Source organism: Acomys minous (genome assembly GCF_964271855.1).
Source record: "Acomys minous genome assembly, chromosome: 1".
NCBI lineage: Eukaryota > Metazoa > Chordata > Mammalia > Rodentia > Muridae > Acomys > Acomys minous.
The window spans coordinates 151458855-151481759 of NC_140483.1; the positions used below are offsets into that span (position 1 = coordinate 151458855).

At 44.7% G+C, this 22905-nt stretch overlaps 2 protein-coding genes across 6 annotated transcripts in view; both read right to left on the minus strand.

Annotated features, from left to right (window-relative positions):
* CTNNAL1 (catenin alpha like 1) overlaps window positions 1–1038 on the minus strand; it is a 57127-nt gene extending 56089 nt beyond the window's left edge. Inside the window, exon 1 of one of the 2 annotated variants that reach the window (XM_084775969.1) lies at window positions 792–1037. In XM_084775969.1, coding sequence (XP_084632095.1) covers window positions 792–929 — 138 coding nt within the window. In that variant the 5' untranslated portion in view covers window positions 930–1037. Of the gene's footprint in view, window positions 1–791 lie in introns of both variants that reach the window. The other variant, XM_084775970.1, reaches the window with a different exon arrangement.
* Window positions 1039–3187: 2149 nt separating this feature from the next.
* Window positions 3188–22905, minus strand: part of TMEM245 (transmembrane protein 245) — a 73315-nt gene continuing 53597 nt past the window's right edge. For all 4 annotated transcript variants that reach the window (XM_084775930.1, XM_084775931.1, XM_084775932.1 and 1 more), the window contains 4 exons: window positions 20185–20285; window positions 18354–18528; window positions 14723–14917; window positions 3188–7897 (listed from right to left, as the gene is read on the minus strand). In XM_084775930.1, coding sequence (XP_084632056.1) covers window positions 7852–7897; window positions 14723–14917; window positions 18354–18528; window positions 20185–20285 — 517 coding nt within the window. In that variant the 3' untranslated portion in view covers window positions 3188–7851. The remainder of the gene's footprint in view (window positions 7898–14722; window positions 14918–18353; window positions 18529–20184; window positions 20286–22905) is intronic.

Consider the following 22905-nt stretch of genomic DNA (forward strand, 5'->3'; position numbering starts at 1 on the left):
ACACATCGCCAACACAGAGCCAAAGACAAAATTCTTCTCTTGGTGTTTGGCACAGTACCACAGCTGTAGGTGAGGAATTCTAGCCCTCAGGTTATGTATACCTCAACTCTGAGAAACAAAACCTCTTTTTTTTTTTTTAAGTTAAGCACATCACTTAGCTGATTCTAGACTTCTTTTATAACCCACAAATACAATAATGCACTTACCCCAACTGAGACCTAGCAAAAAGTGTGCAAGCACTCCTTCCCGTCACTCTGCAAAGTCCAGATAGAGGTGAGTAGGCAAGTGACAGGGAGGGACAGGACAGGTGGCCGGAGTGGGTGGGAGTTGGGCGAGCCCACACACGACCAAGGGAATGGGACAAAGGCCTTGGAGAACAAGCCGGAGTGGGAGGCACACTGGAATGCCCTAGTCTGCGCCCAGCGCCGGGGTCTGGCCTGAGTTGCGGACAGTGGCGGCTGCAGACTACGCAGCGGCAGCCAGTTTGATTCTGGGAGCCAGGGAACCCCAATGGGGTCCTACTGTGCCGCAGTAGGGCCTCACTCGGCTGGAGCAGCAGCGCCAGGCGGGTCCGGACACTTAGGCCGGACAACGCACCTGCTGGGCTCCAGCACCTCACTGCGTGCCCAGGAGTAGCCGCCCCGCTCCGGGCCCCCACGCGAGTCCCGCCGCGCCGCCGCCGCGCTCGAGGAATGCGGGACAGCGCCTCCTCCCGCCCCGCCATGCCGGACCTGGGAAGAGCGGTCGCCGCCATCGCGGGCTGCGCACACGGGGAACCGGGGCCGCGGTACCTGAGAAACCAGGGGCAGCAGCGTCTGCTCCACCGAGCGCGTTCTGATCTCCAGTCCGGAGTCGAAGGCGAAGCCAGACGCGTTAGAGGAGTGGACAGCTCCCGCACTGCTGCCGCCATGGACAGGAGAAGCGGCCATGGCCCTGTGCGGATCTTACAGCCCGCTCCCCGCACTACCGAGGGCCCGCCAACTAACCCGCCGGTAGCCCGCTGCCTCGCTGCAACGAGGCCCCACCCCTAGCCTTCTGCCACCGTCTCGGCCCCGCCTCCGTGCGATCCCGGGACGGATAGCCCCGCCCCCGAGGCCACTCCACCTTGCTCTGTCCCCACCCTCCAGCACTACCCCAGGTCCCGCCCACACCCCCCCATAGTCTGGAGGGCAGCAGTCCGGCTCCTTTGCTCTGCCTCTGGGACAGCACGCCCCCCCACCTCACTAGCTGCGCCCCAATCCCTGGGAGGCCCCACCCACCGCTGCCATTGCCCCAGCTCCGCTCTCTGCAGGCCCGTCCCCTTCGGCATCTTAGTGCCTCTTTCTTTAAGGGTGTGTTCCAAAGTATTCTTTACCCGAAAACACCTGGAGGGCCTCCCCATATTCATACGGCCTATAACCACGAGACAGCTGCCCTTAACAAACGTCCCTCCAAAGAAAAAAAACCATTTGCTTCAAAAATCAATTCTGAATTCTCATAAATATTCCTACATGTTTTGATGGGGTTGAAAAGAGGTAGGGAAGGCCTGGAGGTGGTGGCGCATGCCTTTCATCCCAGCACTCGGGAGGCAGAGGCAGGCGGATCGCTGTGAGTTCGATGCCAGCCTAGTCTACAAAGCGAGTCCAGGACAGCCAAGGCTACATAGAGAGACCCTGTCTCGAAAGAAAAAAAGAAAAAATGGTAGGGAACCTCTGCCCTGAGCCGATTACGCTTGTGATCATCTTTCCATAGCTTCCCAGCAACGTCTGTCCCATTTTCCCCTCCACTCCTCTTTTTTGATTATTTGTCTTTTACACCGAGTTGAAACATTTGATAATACATTACTTAAGTATCTTGATGCTCAGCAAGAAGGCAGTGTATCTTGTAGTGTCTTTAGAATTCATCTTCAAGAGAATAAAAAAACAAGTTTTGCTCACTGCTAAATACTGTATCTTTAAAGAAAAACCTTTATTTTTAGTATTAGGCAAGAACTAGCAGCATGTTAACTGCTCCTTGAATAAAAAGATGTGCCTGCCAGGTGGTGGTGGCATGTGCCTTTAATCCCAACACTTGGAGGCAGAGACAAGTAGATGTCTATGAGTTGGAGGGCAGCCTGGCCTACAGAGGGAGTCCAGGATAGCCAGGTCTGTACACTGAGAAACCCTGTCACACACCACACATACACATGCCTATTTCTGACCGAAGTCACCTAAGGCTAAGCATCCATTCTTTGGCCAACCCTGAGCTCACACAGAATCCCTGTGAAGAGAGGGAGTGCCAAAGCTCCTTTTCCTCTGGCTCCAGGAACAGAGCCAAGGCAGACATCCAGAAGCCTGTATTTTAGGAAAGATTCTAGACTCAAGGATCATAGCTGCTAATGAGCATCTATCTGGGCATCTATGGGTCAAAAAGGAATCTGAGACAGGCTTTCTCCAGCCATCAAGTTAGACTGATGGGCTCAACTTGCAGTGCTGATAGCAAAGCTGCAGGGGCCAGCTTCATCCGCCAAACCACTCGGGTATCTCTGGCAATGGAGACAGCAAAGCACAGGCTTTTCTGAAAAAGAAGAGCTCCTGGATTCAACTCGTCCTTCTGTTCTTTCTCTCTCTCTTTTTTTGTTTGTTTGTTTGTTTTTGTTTTTCGAGACAGGGTTTCTCTGTGTAGCCTTGGCTGTCCTGGACCCGCTTTGTAGACCAGGCTGGCCTCGAACTCACAGCGATCCAACTGCCTCTGCCTCCCAAGTGCTGGGATTATAGGCGTGCGCCACCACGCCCGGGCTGTTCTTTTTCTCTTAAATTGTGCCTATATGTGGGCATATCCATGTGGAGCCTGAGTTACAGGTGGTTACCAGCTGTCTATTGTGGGTGTTCCAAATTTAGCTCGGGTCCTCTGGAAGAGCAGTGTGTGCCCTTAACTGCAGGGCCACCTCTTCAGGCCCTTTGTCCAACTTTTACCTTCAAACCACCCTCATGCTTTACACAAGGTTGCCTTCCTCCAAAGCACTAAGGACTTCTGCCTCAGCTATGGACCCTCTGGCCTCTTGAGAGAGCAAACATCCACTCCCCAGACAGTTTCCCTCACGTAAGATGAGCAATTACATAAAAATACTGGGGCCAGGGGCCACACTGGTACCAAAGGTAGGATATGCAGGGAAAGTCTGGATAAAATTCAGATTTCTCAAGAAACAAGAGACTGAGTTTATCATCTGTTTCGTCCAACATTTGTAACTTTATTTCAAAATATACTTTTACATTTTACAAAGATGTTGTTACATCAGTAAGTCGTGAAAGCAAATAAAACTAAGAAGCTGCATTTGTGTAATAAGTGCTATTTTATTGTTACATTTGAACACTATTTTTCCTTTCAAACCACCTCTCTCCTTCACCTGAGGATGCAGAGGCGATGCATTTTCAGAATTAAACAATTACAACCATATGTTCAAACTTAGTTTCACAACCAAACAGTATTTGAAGTACAATCCAAGTACTTGAACAAGTGGCACTGCAAGGACCAAGTTTTCTCAAGGACAGCTGCAGTAAGAGGTACACTTCTGGGTTGGGATTTCACAATGAGCAAAAACAATGGTAGATTTCTTTCCACACCTTTCACTGTATACATAAAGCTAGAAGACCAGTGTGAAGAACTTTGGACTTGGAGTCAGAGGCTGTAATCAAATTCTGGCTCCATCCTTTTGTGAAGTAAACTTTGGAGAGAGGAGGGGAGGAGGAGGAGGACGAGAAGAAATCAACAACAAATTCCTCAGGGCTTCTAGTGCCATGCCCGTGCAATGGCTGTAATACTGTCTGGCTTGCTGTCCCCAAAAGTGTCTGAAAGTTACAAAGTGCCATACAAAAGCATTGCTAAGATGCAGTATGAACATCATCAATGAATTCCCATTAACTGATTCTTGGATAACTTGCAAAACCAAACATGAACACTGATTTTGTGTGCCACATGGGGGAAGTACTTCTTTCCTGTAAGTGTGGCTCTGGACAGCAAGTGAACCTTTATTCTGGTGTCTCACTAGACTGCTGGGACTTGTCACCAATCCATGGTTCTGTGGTAACAAATTTACTGTCAGTATTTTCACTCGGCATTGTCTTCTAAAAGACCTGTAAACCTAATTAAAAGCTGTCGAAAAGGGAGAAAGGATGGGGGCACAACATAAAGTGCAACAGTAGGTCCCTGCTAAGTCCACAATGTGTCAGGGCATAATAAAAACTCAGAGACATCCCAGGGAAAGGAAATTACTTAGCATTCCTCAATTTTAATTGACCATGGAATCTCCCCTCCCACAGCAGTGTTTCTCTTACAACTCTATTAACTCTACAAACAACTGCTATATGGAACTTTTTTTTGGGGGGGGGGGGACAAAAGTGGCTGCGCTATGAGGAAAAGAGAAGAGAAGCAGAAAGCAGGCCAGAGGGAGAGGATCTGTCCTCCACTCTGGATTCTGTTGCTAACTGGCTGTTACATAAGCTACTTTACCTATAAATTTGTTTCCATCTCTAAAACAATCACATCATCTCATTATAACAGCCCATTCAAGTAGCAAACTTTTGTGGGACTGGTAAGAAGATTCTTTGCCTAGGTCTGAGTATTTATTTCCAAGCTGCCAAGAAGGTTGCTTAGTGGCTTCAGGTAGGGATTGTCCCCAGATCTTAGGGCGTTAATAAAATGAACACATTTGATGGCAAAAAGAGCAATGATAAGAAACTGATAAAAAATAAATAAATAGAAAATAAATAGTAGTTGTTCTTTGAAGGAACAAGAACTTGGGAGTATGTTGCCATAAGAAATTTTCACTGTGAAAAGGGCACTCAAAGTCCCGCTGTGATACTCTTGGAAAGGCTGGGGGAGAGCCTCAGGAGATGCTGGGAGGTCCGGACTAAGTTAAAACCTCTGGAGATGGCCTCAGCGAGCGCATTCTAGTCTAGCCCCGTTGGCCTGGAATACCCAGCATTTCTAGCCACACTTCTCAAACAGTCACCTAACAAAGTGGAAATGGAGGGACGCAGAGGTCCTCAGAGAGCATGGTGAGTTCTTATCAAGGCCACGGTTAGCCAGGAGGCCCTGCCCGGCCAGTGCTTTAGCTGCCTGTGTACACTGACTGGGACAAGCAGCCGCCATCCCTAAAGCCACAGAGTTTGGACACAGGGTCTCCACATGACACATCTAGGCATTTCCCACAGTCAAGAGCTAACCCAGACTCGTCTCAGAGCCAGTTCTTGGGGAAGAAAGGTTAGGAGACTCAGTTTTAGAGTATCTGGCAGCCAAAGGGGCCCATAGATCACTTCTAAAAAATACAGTATGGGCTTCAGGAAGGATGTACATATGTGAGGCTCGTCCCTCCAGGCCTACACCTCATTCTCTCCCAGCAGAAACAGGAGGAAATGGGTGTGCACAGCTTTTCAGTTCCCTCTGTACCAGTCAGCTTAAACTGACAGCAAATGGGAACCTTAAGCTAATCCTTATGTATCTACATGATAATCCTTGAGCTCCTATATAGGAAAGATTCCTGTCCTGTTTTACTGAAGTCACTTCTGCCTTACGGCTGCCTTCTCCTGAGCTTTGAAGTCCTGTTTACAAATGTATGCAGGCACACATGCACACCAAACAAAACAAGCCAGGCACAGATACCCTCTCTGTTCTTAAAGGAACTTCTTCCCAGGTCAAATTCCAGGCAAATTCTTCAGGGTAGATTAGGGACTTAAGCTGAAGACTCTGACCTCATCATGCTATCTGCTCTCTATCTGTCCTTGGAAAATTTTGTAAAACATCCCTGTGCCTGACACGTGCCAGGGTGCTTTTCTGGTTCCAACCTACCCAACTGGTAGCCGTCCTGGGTTTACTATGGCAGTGGAGTGGTTTGAATTTCCTCATCAGGGCTGTGTGGGACCTCTGCACCTAAAACTTCATGACAGGTTTACAGCACTGCCACTGCTGTAGGCAGCTCTAAAGGACTCTCTTAAGAGCTCAGAGTCCCCCTTGAAGAACGTTACATTCAGACTGAGAGCTGTCCTATGAACCAACAGCTGTGAAGTAGCTCCAACTTAGGTTTTTGCAATTTTGCTATTGGAGCAACATAATTTGTATATGCACAAAGTCACCGTGTATATTTGCCTCTTATGAGCATGTGGTAATTACAGCTATAAACTTATCTTGATACAGTAAACAAACACAACCTTGGTTTCTCTTCTCAACTATTTTAATGCAAGAATTTTAGCTTTAGTGTGATACGTAGATGGTGAGAGAGGCCACCTTAAGAGTTATCTCACACCTGTGCAGCCCCTGGCATGGTGCCTAGAGTTTACTAACACTCAAGAAATCTGTTCATGAGCAAATAAGCAACTGATTAAAAAACAGTCAGTGATTTAGTGGTCAAATCTATCAGGTGATGATGGGATAACCGGTCATAATGGTGAAAGATTCATGATACAACCAGGAGACCTGCACTGCTACATTATACACAGCAAGTCAAAAGACACTCCTGCACGTGGATTTTACTAACTGTAACATGAATAAATTTATACATTTAGTGAGATGTTTTAGGAAAAATTAATACTAGCTTTAAATACTTTAAAAAAGAAAACACACATCTTTGAAACAAATCCCTTCTGTTGTGCATTCCCTCAGAAGCACAGGCAAGCTGGAGACTGAAGAGCTGGAAAGGGCCCAAGACTAGGTCAGGCTGTCCCTTGAACCAAGACAGGCTTTCCTTCACTTGTCACAAATGAATGACAACACCTGGGTTACAGGACTGCGAAACTGCCAAAGCCATAAGAAGTGCCTTACGACAGAGTTTACAGAGTAAAGTCAGAAGGTGGGAGACAAGTCACAATACTTAGTGGCTTTGCAGGGGCCACTGTCCTGAAGCTTAGCTTCCCCTCAGTGTGACAGCGCTCAGAGCACAAAGCTGCAAGAACTGGTGTGAAGTGTGTGTAAAGCAATATGAACAAGAGCTGTGTAAAGTATAAAGCACTATGTGGTTATGTCGTATCTGAGACGTGTACAAAGTGACAGCCCAACTCAGCCAGCGTTCATCTAGACCCACATGTGCAAGGCACTGTGCTAAAGCAGGACAGAGAAAATACTGCTACTAAGTAGCTAACGGGACAAACCAGACAACCACTACACCTGAGAGTCTCCTCCTATGAGCAGTTATGAAAGCTGACAGCGTGGGTTCTATCACATCCTTCCTATTTATAGCAGCTCAATAAAGATCGTCATTCAACGTGGTCAGGAAAGCTGTAGAAATTTGGCGACACTGAAAGGAGGGCATGAAGGGAAGGAAGAGGAAGAAGAGCTCCACTCCTACTGCTTCTTCGTCACAGCATACACACCATCCCTTCACCCCTAAGACCCCCTCTTTCCTCTCCAAGAAGAGGACAGCGGTCTTTTCAAGAGTATTAGACTCACTTTTCCTGCTTACTATACCATACTCCAAAGGGAAAGCCTTGTCACTGAAAATGGGCTAAGAACTCCTACAGCAGGAGAAAAATTATACTGAATATACTTTTAATAGCAAGTATCTTAGATTCCGCCAAACAAACTTATAAATACACACTGCAGTAGATAATCCAAGAGGGCAATTTCAGGCCTTGGTACCAGTGCATGAACCGCAACATGTCAAGCCATCTTAGCATGAGCCGTGAGCTAACAGTTCTCAACTCTCAAGCTGTGTTTTAAAATGCAAGGCAGCCTAGAGCAAGTTCTCTCTCACTCGGTGTTCTGCGTGTAAGGCCGGGGGAGGCTTCTGCTTCTTTTCTGGGCGCCCCTGTCTGCCAGACACAGCTAACCGGACAGAGGCTGCAGCTGGGAGGACTCACTGCCAAGGTGGAACTCCCCAGAAGTCACTGTAGTGAAGCCAGGTCAATTTACTGAAGATTTCAGATCTTCAGAGATGTCACGAAAAGTCCTAAAAAAAAAAAAAAAAAAGGAAGACAGAACGGTTGGTTTTGCTTTCTCCACAAGGAGAAAGTTAGAAGGAAGAAGAGAGGAGCAAGCCCAGAACCAATTTCCATACATTATATTACTTCATAACATTTAAGAGGACAGAGAGAGTATAGTCATTATTTTTAGTATTTTCACAATACCAAAGAATTTCACAATACTGTACGCATGCACACACGCACGCACACAGAAGCCAGTTTGGGGCTGAGTCCATTATCTTTTATCCAAGACTTCCCAGACTCACTTAAAGCACATAGGCTACGTGACTGGATTTTGGCTAATGAGATGCTACAGAGAAGTGTTGGGCAATTTTGGGGCAGCTTCTTGGCTCTTGAAACTTCTAACTAGCTGGAAAATAGGTATGATGAAAGAATGTTGGTGCTCCCCCATGCTGCCCCTGGTTGCTGTTGATGCAGTTTCACCAGAAGAAGTCAGGGATATCCTGAAATGCAGATTAAGACTTGCTCCAAGGAACCCAATGGCTCTAACCAGCAGGAAGTGGCTGAAGAGAACTACGCCCCCTCTCCCCTCTAACCTTCTTTCTCTCCTACCTGATGTTGGGGAATTGGAACAGACTAGGATAGAGAAGGGAGAAAGAGGCATAAGAAGCCCAAATAAAAGAGACTTTAAAAATGTATGTGCGACAGACTCCTGTTAGGAAGTAGGGACCCTGGTGCAGCACAGACCCCAAGCCCTGCAGGGCGGGGTTCCAGGCTGACATGGGGAGGCATTTTCATCACCTTACTTATATTGTTGCTGTTCGACATCAGACAAACTATATGAACAGTGCCAAGTGCCAGCTGGTATCTGGACTGGATACAAGGACTGCTGCACACACAAGGTATCTACCTCAGGACACTGGTGGCTAAATAGCCTTTGATATAGCTGACAGGCCTGTCACTGTGTCACCTGACAAAGTTGAGGTGCTTACAGACCACCAAGGGGCCAGGTCAGAGTTTACCCATGAACATGAGCTCCAGTATGCACCTTAGAAAGCCACAAGTCAAGGCTGGCACAGCATTCTAGGGAGAGGCTGGGCTCGGGCCTTTGCTCAACACACTAGACCTGAATAAAATGCGCCTCTGGACTTCTTTTAAACAAGTAAAAAGTAAATAATCTTCTATCTTCTTTTGGTTGTTTTGAGTTCAGCTGATGATGGACTATAGGGTTTTTTGGTTTTTTTGCTTGTTTGTTTGTTTGTTTTGTTTTGTTTTGCTACTATTATTTAAACAAAGTTAACTGAAGTTTATTCGCACCTACTTACAGAAAAACCATACCACTTCTCCTTGACAAAATCATCAGGTAGGAACAAAAAGACATTTGATCTTAAAGCACTGGTTTTTCAAAAATCAAAACACTGAGTCTTATTTCTTCATGTGTTTGAGAGCTTTGCCTGTATCTATGTATGTGCCCATGTGTCTAATGCCCACAAGAGAGCTTCCAATTCACTGGAGCTAGTTGACAGCTGACTGTAGGCGGCCATATGAACTTAAAGCAGCGTCCTCTTCAAGAACAAGTAGTTGTGTCTGGCGTGGTGGCGCATGCCTTTAATCCCAGCACTGGAGAAACAGCAGGCGGATCGCTGTGAGTTCAAGGCCAGCCTGGTCTATAAAGCAAGTCCAAGACAGCCAAGGCTACACAGAGAGACCCTATCTCAAAAAAACAAAACAAAAAAGAACAACAAATAGCCTTAGCTACTAAACCATCTCTCTTGGCCATCAAGAGCAGTTGTCAATTTCTGTTTAACTGTGACCATATAAATATAGCATGTTACATCACTGTTCCTTCTTATTATCATTTCCCACCAAGTTGAATAAAGCTAATTGCATTTTTATAGCACAATCAACCACCAGTTATCATACAGTGCTCAATATTTTCACTAGAAACAGAGCTAAAAATCAACATGGAGGTCAAGTGTACTGAAGTCCAGGGAGCTATGAACAAAACATTAACACCACATGCTTTTCCTTAACAGCTTTGAAAGCAAATCTAACTGCACAAGCAATTCCACAATCCTCCTCCTCCTCCTCCTCCTCCTCCTCCTCCTCCTCCTCCTCCTCCTCCGTTTCGATTGTCTTAAGCACTTTCAGTCCACACAAGCACACAGGATTAGCTAAAGCAAGAGTAAACTGAGCCTAGCTTTACAGTGCAATGTACAAAGTCCTTCAAGGTCAGGAGGAACACAAGCAAGCATTACAGAAGAGATACTGCACTCACAGATGCTCTCTCAGAGACAGTGACCACAGCCTCTTAGCCCTCAGCACAGGACTAGTAAGGCTCCACTTTCAAAGGCACAGATATTAGGGACAAGCATAGGTTCTAACTACGGAGACCAAGTTTTCATGTTATATGACTAAATTCCCCATGAATATAAAAACACATGCTGACTGATCTGAACACAGAAACATAGATTTCCTTAAATACTTCAGTTATCAGCTGGGCATGGTGGTGCATGCCTGTGATCCCAGAACTTGAGGAGGCAGGGGCAGGCTGATCTCTGAGTTCAAGGCCAGCCTGGTCTACAAAGGCTACACAGAGAAACTCTGTCTTGAAAAACAAAAACAAAAACAAAACAAACAAACAAACAAACAAACAAACAAAAAACCCAAATCAAACAAAACCAAAACCACCTTCAGTTATCTTTTGAAAAAAAAAAAAGCAATGAAGAGTTATGACCATCTGTGTACCTAGCATTCCTCAACAGTGACATTCACCCCATTTCTGAGCACTATGTTCAGCAGATCCCTGGTCTCCATCTACTATGCACCTAGGTATGGCCAAATGTTGAGTGCACGCGTGCATTAGGGCAGGGGACAAAAGAATTCCTCTCCACCTCTGCCAGAACCATTGCTGCAAATATATCTTTTTGCTTTGTTTTTCTTTTCTTTTTTTTTTTTTCAAGACAGGGTTTCTCTATGTTATCTTGGCTGTCCTGGACTCACTTTGTAGACCAGGTTGGCCTCTAACTCACAGCAATCCGCCTGCCTCTGCCTCCCGAGTACTGAGATTAAAGGTATGCGCCACCATGCCCGGCTCTACAAATATCTCTTTATGAAACTATTTCTGAGTGTTGTCCAAGTTTGAGGTTTTGCATTTGAAGACAGGCAAAGTTGGCTAACAGATTTATCCATCAAATAGGAATTCAGGTAGCACCCTGGAAATGTTTTTACAACTAACAATGTGTTAGAATTTCTCTACATCCTATAGATTAATTTCTCCTTTGACATCTTTTTTCCCTCCCTTCAAGACAGGGTTTCTCTGTGTAGCCTTGGCTGTCCTGGACTCACTTTGTAGACCAGGCTGGCCTCGAACTCAGAGATCCACCTGTCTCTGCCTCTGGAGTGCTAGGGTTAAAGGCATGCACCACCACACCCGGTTCCTTTGACATCTTTAAAAGCTCTATACATTTGAATGAATCATAACTATTCATTCTTCTAATTTATAAATGAGAAGTCGGCCTGAGGGGCAAAGATATATAAAATGAGATGAACGCTGTGGTTGACTGTGGTTAGCCTGGCGACTTACTACCCAATGCTGGCCCCTGGCCGAGAAACCCTGGAGGAGCTTCCCCGAGAAAGAGCACAAAAGGGAACCAACCAGTGACTAGACAACAGCAGGGAGGTGACAGGGCAGGCCAAGAGCAATGCCCAGATCAGACGCTGGTGGCACTAAGGGTAAAGGGCAAGGACAGGCTCAAGGTAAGCTGGATAAAGATGGTGAGAGAGAGGGGACAATTACTGAGTTAGGACACACAGAGAAAACTCAGTGATTGGTTTGTTCTGGGAGACAGCATTTAGGGAAAACAAAGGCAAAGACAGAGTTAGTGGAAACAGGTCAGTTGCAAGCTTGGAATGATGTGACCATAGGGCAACTTAACATCTCTAACAGTCTTCGTCTTAGCATCATGGAAAGCACTAATAGGTTCAGAATGGTAAGAGAACACCCGCAAAGCCAGGCCCAGTACACGTCTTTAACGCCAGAACTCAGGAGGTGGAGAAAGGTGAACCTCAATGAGTTCCAGGCCAGCCAAGGCTATATAGAGACTCTGTCTCAAAAAACAAAACAACAAACAAACAAAAACCACATATTATCATGGGATTCAGCACATACTAAGTCTCAAAAACTTTTAGAAGTGTCATGTATGTTACTACTTAAACAATATTTCAAAAAAGTGGTGTATCAACACATTCCTTTAGGCTCAAAATGTCACTACAAGTACCCATTAACAGCTGGAGTTGGGGGTGAGGCAAACCTAACAGGTAACCCCTGGGACTCAGCCTCCACTGAAAAACAGGAACCCAAGCCAGGAGTCGGAGCCTAAAACAACCTAATTTACCCAGCAAAATCCCCCAAAGGCTCTAGGTAGCATCACTAAGCAAGAGAGTGGAGGATGGAGCTAAGCAATGAACTGCTGCTCTTCTGCTAAGAAAGCACCACCCGCCCCTCCAACATCCCCACCAACGTCTGCAACCCAAACAGCTGTCCCATCTTCCCCACTCCACAGCAGAAATGAATTTCTTTTCACTACAGACAGAGAGTTTTTGGACTAGGAACAGCAGGCAACGACGTGAGTGGGCCTGTGTCCTAGCACAAGCAGACCTCTGTAACTTCAACCCCTTGCCCCTTCCCTGCTCCTGGTCGCAAATGGGCTTGCAAAACGTCCACCAGGAGACCTGAAAATCTTTCTGTGAAGAACTAACTGATCAACCCACAAGAGAGACCAAAAAAAATCACAGGTATCAAGGCTGCACAGGGCAGTGGACTTGTTGGATTATAGTAAAGTCATACATGCAGTAGCCCACCTATGGCTTCAGTGTCACCAAAAAGCAAAGATCTTTTTTAGCTGATGTCGTTGGTGCTGGGAAAAGTCAAAGCCTTTGTTTTTCACAATAAGCTTGGTTTAAAAAAAAACTGTCCACACGGATGAGTGACTGAGGAGAATAATAGTGGGTATCTAACGGTCCTCACATCATCTTTCCCATCACCCCTGACCTGATGGTGCAACTTCCAACTTTCAGAAGAGAAAGAGGTCTCTTGTCTCTGTACATTGGTTTCTTTTGTTTCATCTTAAAATTAATCTCGTTTTATGTATTACAAATTATTTGAAGACACCCCACAAAAGATAACAGTAAAGCATTAACACAATCTGTGGTTCTCTCTCCAGTACTCTGAAGAAACTATCCTTTCATCTTGCAGGTACCCTAGCACCTGCTATTAAGAAGGAAAGAAAACTGATATGGCAGTACATACTGTGCTAAGAAAGCTGGCCTGGGCTCCACACTGTGACCTCATGAAGAAAAGCGCCACTTAGTCACCTATGTCCTTCTGCTCTATTCTTTTTGAGAAAACTGACTTTTCTTAGCCATCATTAAAAAGGTGCAATAAATGATAAGCTAGGCAACATAACAGAAAATTTTTATCTGAAACTGTTGTAGGCTGTACATACATCCAAAGACTTTACACAGAAAATCCACATTGTAAGGTTTTTCTTGTTTGATTCTGATTCTCCTGCCTCTGCCTCCCAAATGTTAGGGATACAGGCAAGAGCCACTTGGCTTACTTTGCAAGTTTCTAACATAAACCTGAAAACACAGTAGACATTCCACTTCTAGGTATACAAGCAAGTGCAAGACAAGGCACAACCTCCAGGACGGCATACCAGGTAACTAACAGGGTCTTGTGTTTTAATGGCCATAGAAGGGCAAGTAACTGATGCCTCGGGTACAACACTAAACAGAAACTGGTATATTCATACACTGGCATGCCAGACAGCAATGAGAAAGAATGAGTGTGTGAGGAGAATTGTAAGCTTTGTCACAGATGAAAGCAATCTTGGCAGGCTTTGCCCTTGGACACACCACAGGGATACTCCCTGAGATTAACCTTGAGATAGACTGGATGGAGCCATCCTGGGCCTGGACTTCAGGAAGCTGATGTGTTTCTAACTGACCCTCGATGGGAGAGACCAGCCCTTGCACTTGACAGACAGACAGGCAGAGAGGTTCAGACCTAGAGTGCATGTGGATTTGGAGGGAGGAGACTGGGGGGGGGGGGCTGAGAGTGGGGGGCAGGAGGATCAGTGAACAGGCCAGACCAGCGTGCAGGCAAGAGACACCTAGGGATCCATCTCGTGGAACGGATACCGGAAATTTCTCTCTTGTTTCCCTTTAACCTTTTTTCCATCTTGTGTAAGATAGTTAGTTGGGTTGTATAATAAAGTTTAATTGTTGAGAAACAGAGCCAACATGAGTGAAAAACAAACAGTAAACAATGATATGATGAGTCTTATAGGTAAAAACACTGACCAAACAAGGTCTGTCTCAAGAATACACAGTACATTTTAGACCACGTTCAAAACTGTTCTGAAGTGACTGTAGTCATGATATCAATAGGCAGAATATCGGATAAAGAGAATGTATTGGAAACCTTGAGGACTAATGGAAATAATCTGCATAGATGAGTGCTTGAGACATTTTATTTATATATATATATAATATATATATATATATATATTTTTTTTTTTTTTTTTTTTTTTTGGTTTTTCGAGACAGGGTTTCTCTGTGTTAGCCTTGGCCGTCCTGGACTCACTTTGTAGACAGGGCTGGCCTTGAACTCACAGCAATCCACCCACCTCTGCCTCCTGAGTGCTGGGATTAAAGGCGTGCGCCACCACACCCGGCTGAGTGCTTGAGACATTTAACCTGACAAGTCCCAGATGTAGCTATTCACTGAAAACAGAGACAGGGCAGTCCGTGTGTGCACGTGGTTACCAGCATGCTGCTGAACTCACCGCTGAGTCTGAGCAGGCCAAGGCGTCTGATTTGGTGTGGGCACTGAATTCGTAGGACTCACTAGCATGGCACTGTAGATATTGGAAGCAACCACAAGTATGCAGAGAAGAATGGGCCCAATGATTGCTCCTTCCAGGCCTAGGTAGTAGGCTCCACCAGCCACTGCTAAGCCAGTCAGGTAGGGATGGCCTCCTCTGGAACAAAAAGCACACCAGTTCACATTCAACTCCCAAACACAATGCTGGTTCCCTAATATTTCAGGCTTTATTCCACTACTAGCTTTCTTTAGATTAAATAAATGCAGAATCAAAAACAATGTAATAATACTGAGAAACAAGGTTTTTCTTCTGTATGTGCCAATGAATGACATCTGCCTCTTTTTATAGGACTAGCAACTGAAAGAATAAAGCCATCACTGTTATCAGCCAGTTTGTACCCATTCCACACAGCTTCCGGAAGATTACTGCTGGCTGAAGTCTGGTTACCTAAGATACCTGCTAGGTTTGCTTCCTTTAAGGATAACAGGGAGTGCAATTTAGCAGACATTTAGTTAACTATGTCTTCTTTAATAAAACAATAATTACAGTTGTACAAAACAGTAACAGCAATATTCCTATTATTCAGAATTCAGACATTTGGCAGCCTTCTCAACTACGGCTACCACAGTTGTAATAACAGGCTACATATGGAAGGCATTTGTCAACAAAGCCCAAGTCTTTTATTTCACAAGAGTTGTAACTACCGGGCAGCTTCTCACGACACCGCTGACGATCGGGATGAGGTGAGACAGATATAGGAGCACAGTAAAGCCCTGACCACTGACGTAAGAGGGATGTTTGCTTCTAGCTTTTAAATAACACAGGATGAGTGGAACATTTTTTTTTCTCCAGAACTGAGGACAGAATCCAGGGCCTTAGCAAGCGCTCTACCATGGAGCTAAATCCCCAACCCTGAGTAGAACAGTTTAATGAGGGTAAATAATTAAATATGCAGAAAGGATGTTTGATTATATATTATAGTTCACAGACACAAGGTTATGAGCCAGCCTTCAGGAAACAAAAACATGATGTTCAAGATTTAGATCTCTTCTTTCTTCCAAAGAGATTTATAGCAGTGTCCACATGTCAAGTAGACTTTCCCTAAATAATATGTTTAAAGAATATTGGTATCAGAAATTCTTAAGGCTTAAAGTGGGGGAAGGAGGACTTTTAAATAAAAGTTTAATTAAAAATATAACTTATACCAAATTTAACACTGATCAAATAAAGCATTTATTATGAGAAAAAATTACATACAAATCTTAAATTATAACTATACTCCTTAATATAAAAATGCACAGCAAAGATTAAATACATGGAACACTTTAAGTGTAAATCATATACTGTTTAAACCTCAATTTTTAAAATATCAGTTGACCACAGTACTGGTTCTGGGGTTGGTTGGTTTCTTTCTTTCTTTCTTTTGTTTGTGTGTTTGTTTTTTGTTTTTTAAGATAGGGTTTCTCTATGTGTAGCCTTGGCTGTCCTGGACTTGCTTTGCTTTGTAGACCAGTCTAGCATCAAACTCACAGCCTGCTTCTGCCACCTGCTTCTGCCTCCAGAGTGCTGGGATTAAAGGCTTGCGCCACCACGCCTGGCAGGGGGTTGGTTGCTTTGAGGCAGGGTATCACTCTGTTGCTCTAACTGCCCTGCAGCTTGCTATATAAACCAGCTGGCTGTGAACTTTTGGTTACTCTCCTGCCTATTCCTCTCACGTGCTAGGATTGCAGAGTGGTTTTGTTGGGCATTTTGTTTGTTTTATAAGATTTACTTTTATTTCTGTGTATGTGCGTATGTGTTTGTATGAATGGATGCCAGAAAAGGATCTTGGATTCCCTGGAACTGCAGTTACAGAAGACAGCCGTAAACTGTCCGGATGTAGGTGCTGGGAACCAAACGCAGGTCCTTTGAAAGAACAATGTACACATTGAACCACAAAGACATTTCTCTAGCTCCAGGCTCTATTTTTGATGTTGAGACAGGATCTTGCTATGTAGGTCACATGGGCCTCCAACTGGCAATATTCTTGACTCTGATTCCTGGACACTGGGATCCAGAGCACAGGTGACACTTGTGGCACTTTTACTTTCCCTCCCAGGCTGTAGCGTATAAACTCCCCTATAGGGTGGAGTGGAGTCACCTGTTTCACTTCACTCTGGCTCACTGGGGCTTCTGCACTGTCACATTATTTTCTACCTTTAACTAATTTGGGAGGAAATAAATTACCACACAACTTAGCTTTTGAAAGTTAAAATAGCTAAAGATGGCTGTTTCTAGAAGCTGAGACCCTGTCCACTTAAGCCTTTAAGCTTTGTTTTACTTTTTGTTTTTGAAGCAGAGTGTCATTATGTGGCCCATGCTGGCCTTGAACTCACAGAGATCATACATCAACTTCTGCTCCTAGGAGCTGGGACTAAAGGAGTGCACCACCATGCCTGCTAAGGTTTTAAATGCTCCTCCTCATGCCCTACCCCATAGGCATGCACCATATGTAGCTTTGACTTAGTGACTGTACTCCAGGTGAGGCCAGATGTGAGTCCCACCTGCAATTACCGCACTTAGGAAGCCGAGACAGGACGACTAGGAACTGGGAGGGAGGTTGATCGGAGCTACTACACAGTGAGTGAGATCCTTTCTCAAAACAAAATCGTCTTAATAATGAAGATAAAAAATTGAGGACCTTTAACTAGTGTTTAATGCTAGAGTGGAGAGAAAAAAGGATAGAAGAGAAAGGGGCCAACGTTATCATTTCACTACTCCTTACTGATTAGTGTCAGGTTCCTTAGGGAAAGTTTGACCTTCACTGTCAAGATATCTAATTTCTCTTTCTCATTTCTTTCTACACAACTACTTAGCAAACAGGGAACAACAGCATCCAACCACCAACCAGCCACACCAATTGGTTCCCAGAATTCCAAACATCACACGCTTGCAAAAACTATCTGCAGCTGGCAAGACCACACCCCTGCCAGAGCATGGGGGAAATCATAGTCACCTGCTGCCAAGAAGTCCCATAGCCCCATACCTGGGATTAAAATGAAAACATATTCTTACAACGTTGCTGTGGTTTTTAGAGGAACAAAACCTCCCAAATTCTCACTATAAGGTCCTGATGCAATCTCTACACAGGTATCAAAACCTAGAAAAATAGATCTTTATCGTATCATCAAAGTTGGGCTAGTTTAAGCTGTGTTCACCATGAAACATACTATCTGAAGAGAACACAAATGTTTGCTGAGATTCACCTTACACTGGAATCTGTAGACATACAACTACATAATCATTTTCTCCAAAGCCAGAGCAACACTAAAATAGCCACTAACTCCTTACTGTGCTTAAAATATTTTAGGCATGCATGGTAATACTTCTTTCCAAGGTCAAATGCCACAAAACTCAAAACAGAATTACACATATTTTTGTCTTAACTTAGGGTTTTATACTTACATAATAATAATAACCCTATCACAGCAATATAACTCTACATCTGAATGTCAAAAGGATCACAAAAGACTACCCAACTGAAACATTCTACCACTAATCCTTCCCCATCCCGTCCCAAACCAAGCAACTGTGACTCAGCAAGAACACGTACCCTGATATATCCGAGTAGATTGCAGTGTCTACGAAGTACGTGGGCAACAGATGAAAGACCAGGAGCAAGATGGCCTTACATCCTAACCCTTGTGTCAGCCACAGGTCTAGAACTGCAGGTACCGCTGCCCAGTATGTCCCCAGAAATGGCACAGCTCCAAGGATTGCTGCCAAAGCTAATAAAAGAATAAAAGAAAAACAAATTAAAGTCACTGCTAACAGTAGCAAAGCAAGAGAACCCAAGCACTACCTCTCCCTCCTTAAAAACACCCACCCACTGCAGCTGGAGAGACGGCTCAGTGGCAAACAGCACCAGCTGCTCTTCCAGAAATCCCACGTTTGAATGCCAGCATTCACATGGCAATCACAGTCCCCTGTAATTCCAGTTCCAGGTGATCTGGCATGCTCTTTTGATCTCTGCAGGCACTGCATGCATGTGGTATAAATACATACATGTATGCATCAAACACCTACACACATAAAATAAAAGTAAAGTCCACCCAACAAGTGAGCAGACAAAAGCTTCAGTTTTAGAGGATTTATCTTAAAAGCTGTTACTAAAACTTTTCTAATGTGTCTGGTTTACAAATTTGTCTTTTTTTTTTCTTCTTAAATTATTTATTTTTATTTTTTCATGCACTGTTGTTGTGTCTGTGGGAGGGTGCTGGATGCCCTGGAAACTGGAGTTAGAGACAGTTGTAAGCTGCTATGTGGGAGTCTGGAATTGAACCCAGGTCCTCTGGAAGAGCAGCCAACACTCTTAAATGCTGAACCATCTCTCCAGCCCCTGGTTTATGTTATTCTTAAGCATTAAATCTTATTGTCCTATGCCTTAAATCCAGCCCTATAAATATAAACTTAGACCACTCACCAAAATGTGCTGACCCTCAAGTCAATCTAAATCTCAGGCTGAGTTCTTATTCTTTACCTTACTACAAATAAAAAAATTAAACATAACTGGATACAAACAAACAAAAGTCCTTAAGTAGAAGGACCTTACTCCAAGCTCACCCTGCTCTAAAGCAGCCCAGGCTCTCTCCTCTTTGCCTTCCTTCAGACTAAAAGCCATGCAGATGTGGATTCTTGTTCTGGTCCAACCATTAACCATGTGGGAGACCTTTAAACACTGGCTTTCATCTACACACTACCTTTCCTATCTGCCCCAACATGCTATGCAAGAGCGTCACGTGGTCTCAGGATACAAGACCATCAGAGGGAGGGTTACTAGACCACAAGTGGGAAAAAAACAGGAAAGAATGTGGGAACATAAGGAAGGAGGGGGGAACGAATGACAGTTGAAGAGTGACAGCAAAGAGTGGGAGGCAGGGAGGGATAGTTTAAGAAACAGTGACAAAAAGAAAAGAAAAAAGTGAAAGAAGGTTCTGAACCAACAAAGGTAAAACCAAGAATGCCATTTGCTTGTGCGGTGCTTGGAGAATGAAGGTGCTGCTCTCAGAACAGATCACAACAAGCACATGTACTTAAATTCGCTCAGACACATTCACCCTGCCCCTGGGATGGTATCCCTCATGGGACAAAGCTATCAGACAACAAACTGCTCACTCCCTGCCAATTTGTTCAATTAATTTGTTGAGCTCAAACCACGTGCCCAATGTTGTGCAAGTGTTAGGACATTGACTTTCTATGTGATTGACGGGTACTGGTGCAGATACTGGGGCTACAGCAAAACAAGCACACTGCAGACCTGCTGATCTAGACAAGATCCCCAGCCACCAGGCTGGGTACCCTAACTCTGACGAAGAAGGCAGCTCTGATGTAAGGTCTGACTTTCCTTAACTAGGCATCCAGGAAGTTCTGCAAACACTGATTACCTGATGGTATGAAGACAATATTGATGCCAAATACAGTGTGAGTCAGCCAGGTGTACAATCCATAGAAGCCAGCCATTTTGAGGGAAGCATCAAACACCCCTCTAGAAGACCCAAAGAGAAAAGAAAAGGTAAGTAATCCCAGCATCAGGTTATGGCTCAGAAAAATCATCACCTCTGGGTTTCTAGTCACTTTATTCCAACTCTCACAACAACTCTCATTTCTCTGAGAATGCTACTTACTTTATTAAAATACTGAAACCTATAAACTAAACTTCTCTTTACCTCTCTCTCTGATGAGAAGATAACTCAAACAAAGCATCCTAAAACAGCATACTCATGAAATAGCTCAATAACTTTCTACTGTGTGCGCTGAGGCTGGGGTGGGAGGGAATCCTAGTCAGGGCCTTGTGCATTACGCAAGCACTCAACCGAGTTATACCCCCAGGTCCCAACTTTCTACTTCTAAAGCAGGTACTTCCTGCATGACAATTATATTTCGTAAGTATAAATAGCAAATGTCTAAAGATACAATTAAGTTCTAAGAAAGACAGACTGCATCCAGTCCACACTTAGAAAGAACAAGTGAGGCTTGGAGTATAGCTCAGTGGTAGAGCAAGGTTTAGATGCTCCAAGTCCTGGGTTCAAGCCCCACCAAGGAAAGAAAAATGGAGTAAGAGAGAGGGAACAAAGGGAGAGAAAGCAGAGAAGGTAACAGAAGGGGAAAGGGCAGGGCCAGAGAAGAGTGAGGAATAATCTAACCTATACTTTGTCAAATTTTCTTACATTTCTTTTTTTTTTTTCTTTTTCTTTTTTTTTTTTGGTTTTTCGAGACAGGGTTTCTCTGTGTAGCCTTGGCCATCCTGGACTCACTTTGTAGACCAGGCTGGCCTTGAACTCACAGCGATCCGCCTGCCTCTGCCTCTTGAGTGCTGGGATTAAAGGCGTGCGCCACCACGCCTGGCTATCATACATTTCTTTATGCAACCAAGACGACAAAGCCATGTCTGGTACCAAATAATGCAAATCATCTGTAGAGATGCATGATTATTAGCTCCAGGAAAATACAAGGGGTGAAAATAGGCCTGTGTCCTGTGGTCAAATTGTCATATGGTACATGAGGGTACATCACTTCCGCTTCTCTGTTGGAAGAGAAGAAAGCCGTCCTGTATGGAAAAGGCCGCAGCCTCAAGTAGCCCCAGGTGCCATAGAACCACAGAGGCCAGGGCTCTCTGTAGGGGTAGACATTCACAAGAAGGTGACGCTGTCACTGAAAAACAGGATGGTGGCAGCAAAGGCGACACGGCACACAGAAGAAAGCACAGATTTTCTGCAAAGATTCCCAGGAGGGAGGCTACCAGAGCACAGGCTAGGTCTGCAGTCAGGTGACTCTGTCATGCAATGGGACTCTGAATATGGAGGTAATGAATTGCTTGCCATCTGCAAAACTTTTGCCACCTTTCCCAATGGCATCACTCAAGAATGTGTCATGTGACTCTCAACAAGGACCCAGATTTAAATGTATCAAAAAGCCAGAAAGGAGGACACCCCATGGGACACAAAGGAAATGAAGAGTCCAAGGGAAAACAAATGCTAGGGAAAAGACAGTGCTATCAGAGATATGGAAGGGGGAGGATAAAAAAAAAAGGGAAGAATGCCTGGCCTGGAAAGTGTAAATCCAAAGAGTGATGGAAACATCTGGGAGGAGGCGGAAATAAGAGACAAGGCTTAGTGGGCACATGGTGCAGCAGTCCAATTAGAGGAAGGGAAAGGTCACCCTCAGGGGCAAGCATGAAGAAGAGAAATAGGTTGCGTTCTCAGGAGACCTGAGAACGATACATCAGCCAAGGAGGGGATGGAACCACTTCTGCAGTAGGAGAAAATCACCAGAGTCCAGGAGTGCAGCAAGAAAGCTGGGGGTGGGGGGTGGGGCAGTATCCACAATCAACTACTAGGGCAAGGGCAGTCTCACAGAATTTATCTAGTGTGAAAAGATATGGGTGTGCATTAGCCTGATTTTATTTACAAGTTTTCACAGTGAAAGTGAGTTGGCACCAAGGGTGTAGTAAAGTGAGTGACTTACACAAAACAAACCCCAAATCCATTCTCTCTCAGGAAGCTTTAGATGGTGCTGCTGTGCTGTTTGCTGGTGCTCAAATGGCTGGTTATGAGCAATGCAGATGAGGCCAGAGATTAACTTTTTTTTTTTTTTTTGAGACAGGGTTTTTCTGTGTCGCCTTGGCTCACTCCAAAATGCCATATGTAATGAGTACAGCTCCTCCCTTCCGCCCTGAACCGGAGCAGTATATAACAGCCATTACAGCTAATGTCTGCACTGCCCACTGTTCACAGTTACCAAACCTATTTGCAACCCACTGAGGGATATGAAGATAATCTACAGAGCCAGGCACAGTGGCGCACACCTGTAATCCCAGCACTAAAGGAGGCAGAGGCAGGTGGATCGCTGTTGAGTTTGAGGCCAGCCTGGTCTACAAAGGGAGGCCAGGACAGCCAAGGCGACAGAGAAACCCTGTCTGGAAACCCCACCTCCCCACAAAAAAAGAAAAAAGAAGTTAATCTAATGCCCTCATCTGCGTTGCTCATAACCAGCCATTTGAGCACCAGCAAACAGCACAGCAGCACCATCTAAAGCTTACTGAGAATGGTTTTTTAGTTTGTTTTTGTAATTTATTATAATTTATTCAGATTACATCCCTATTGTTA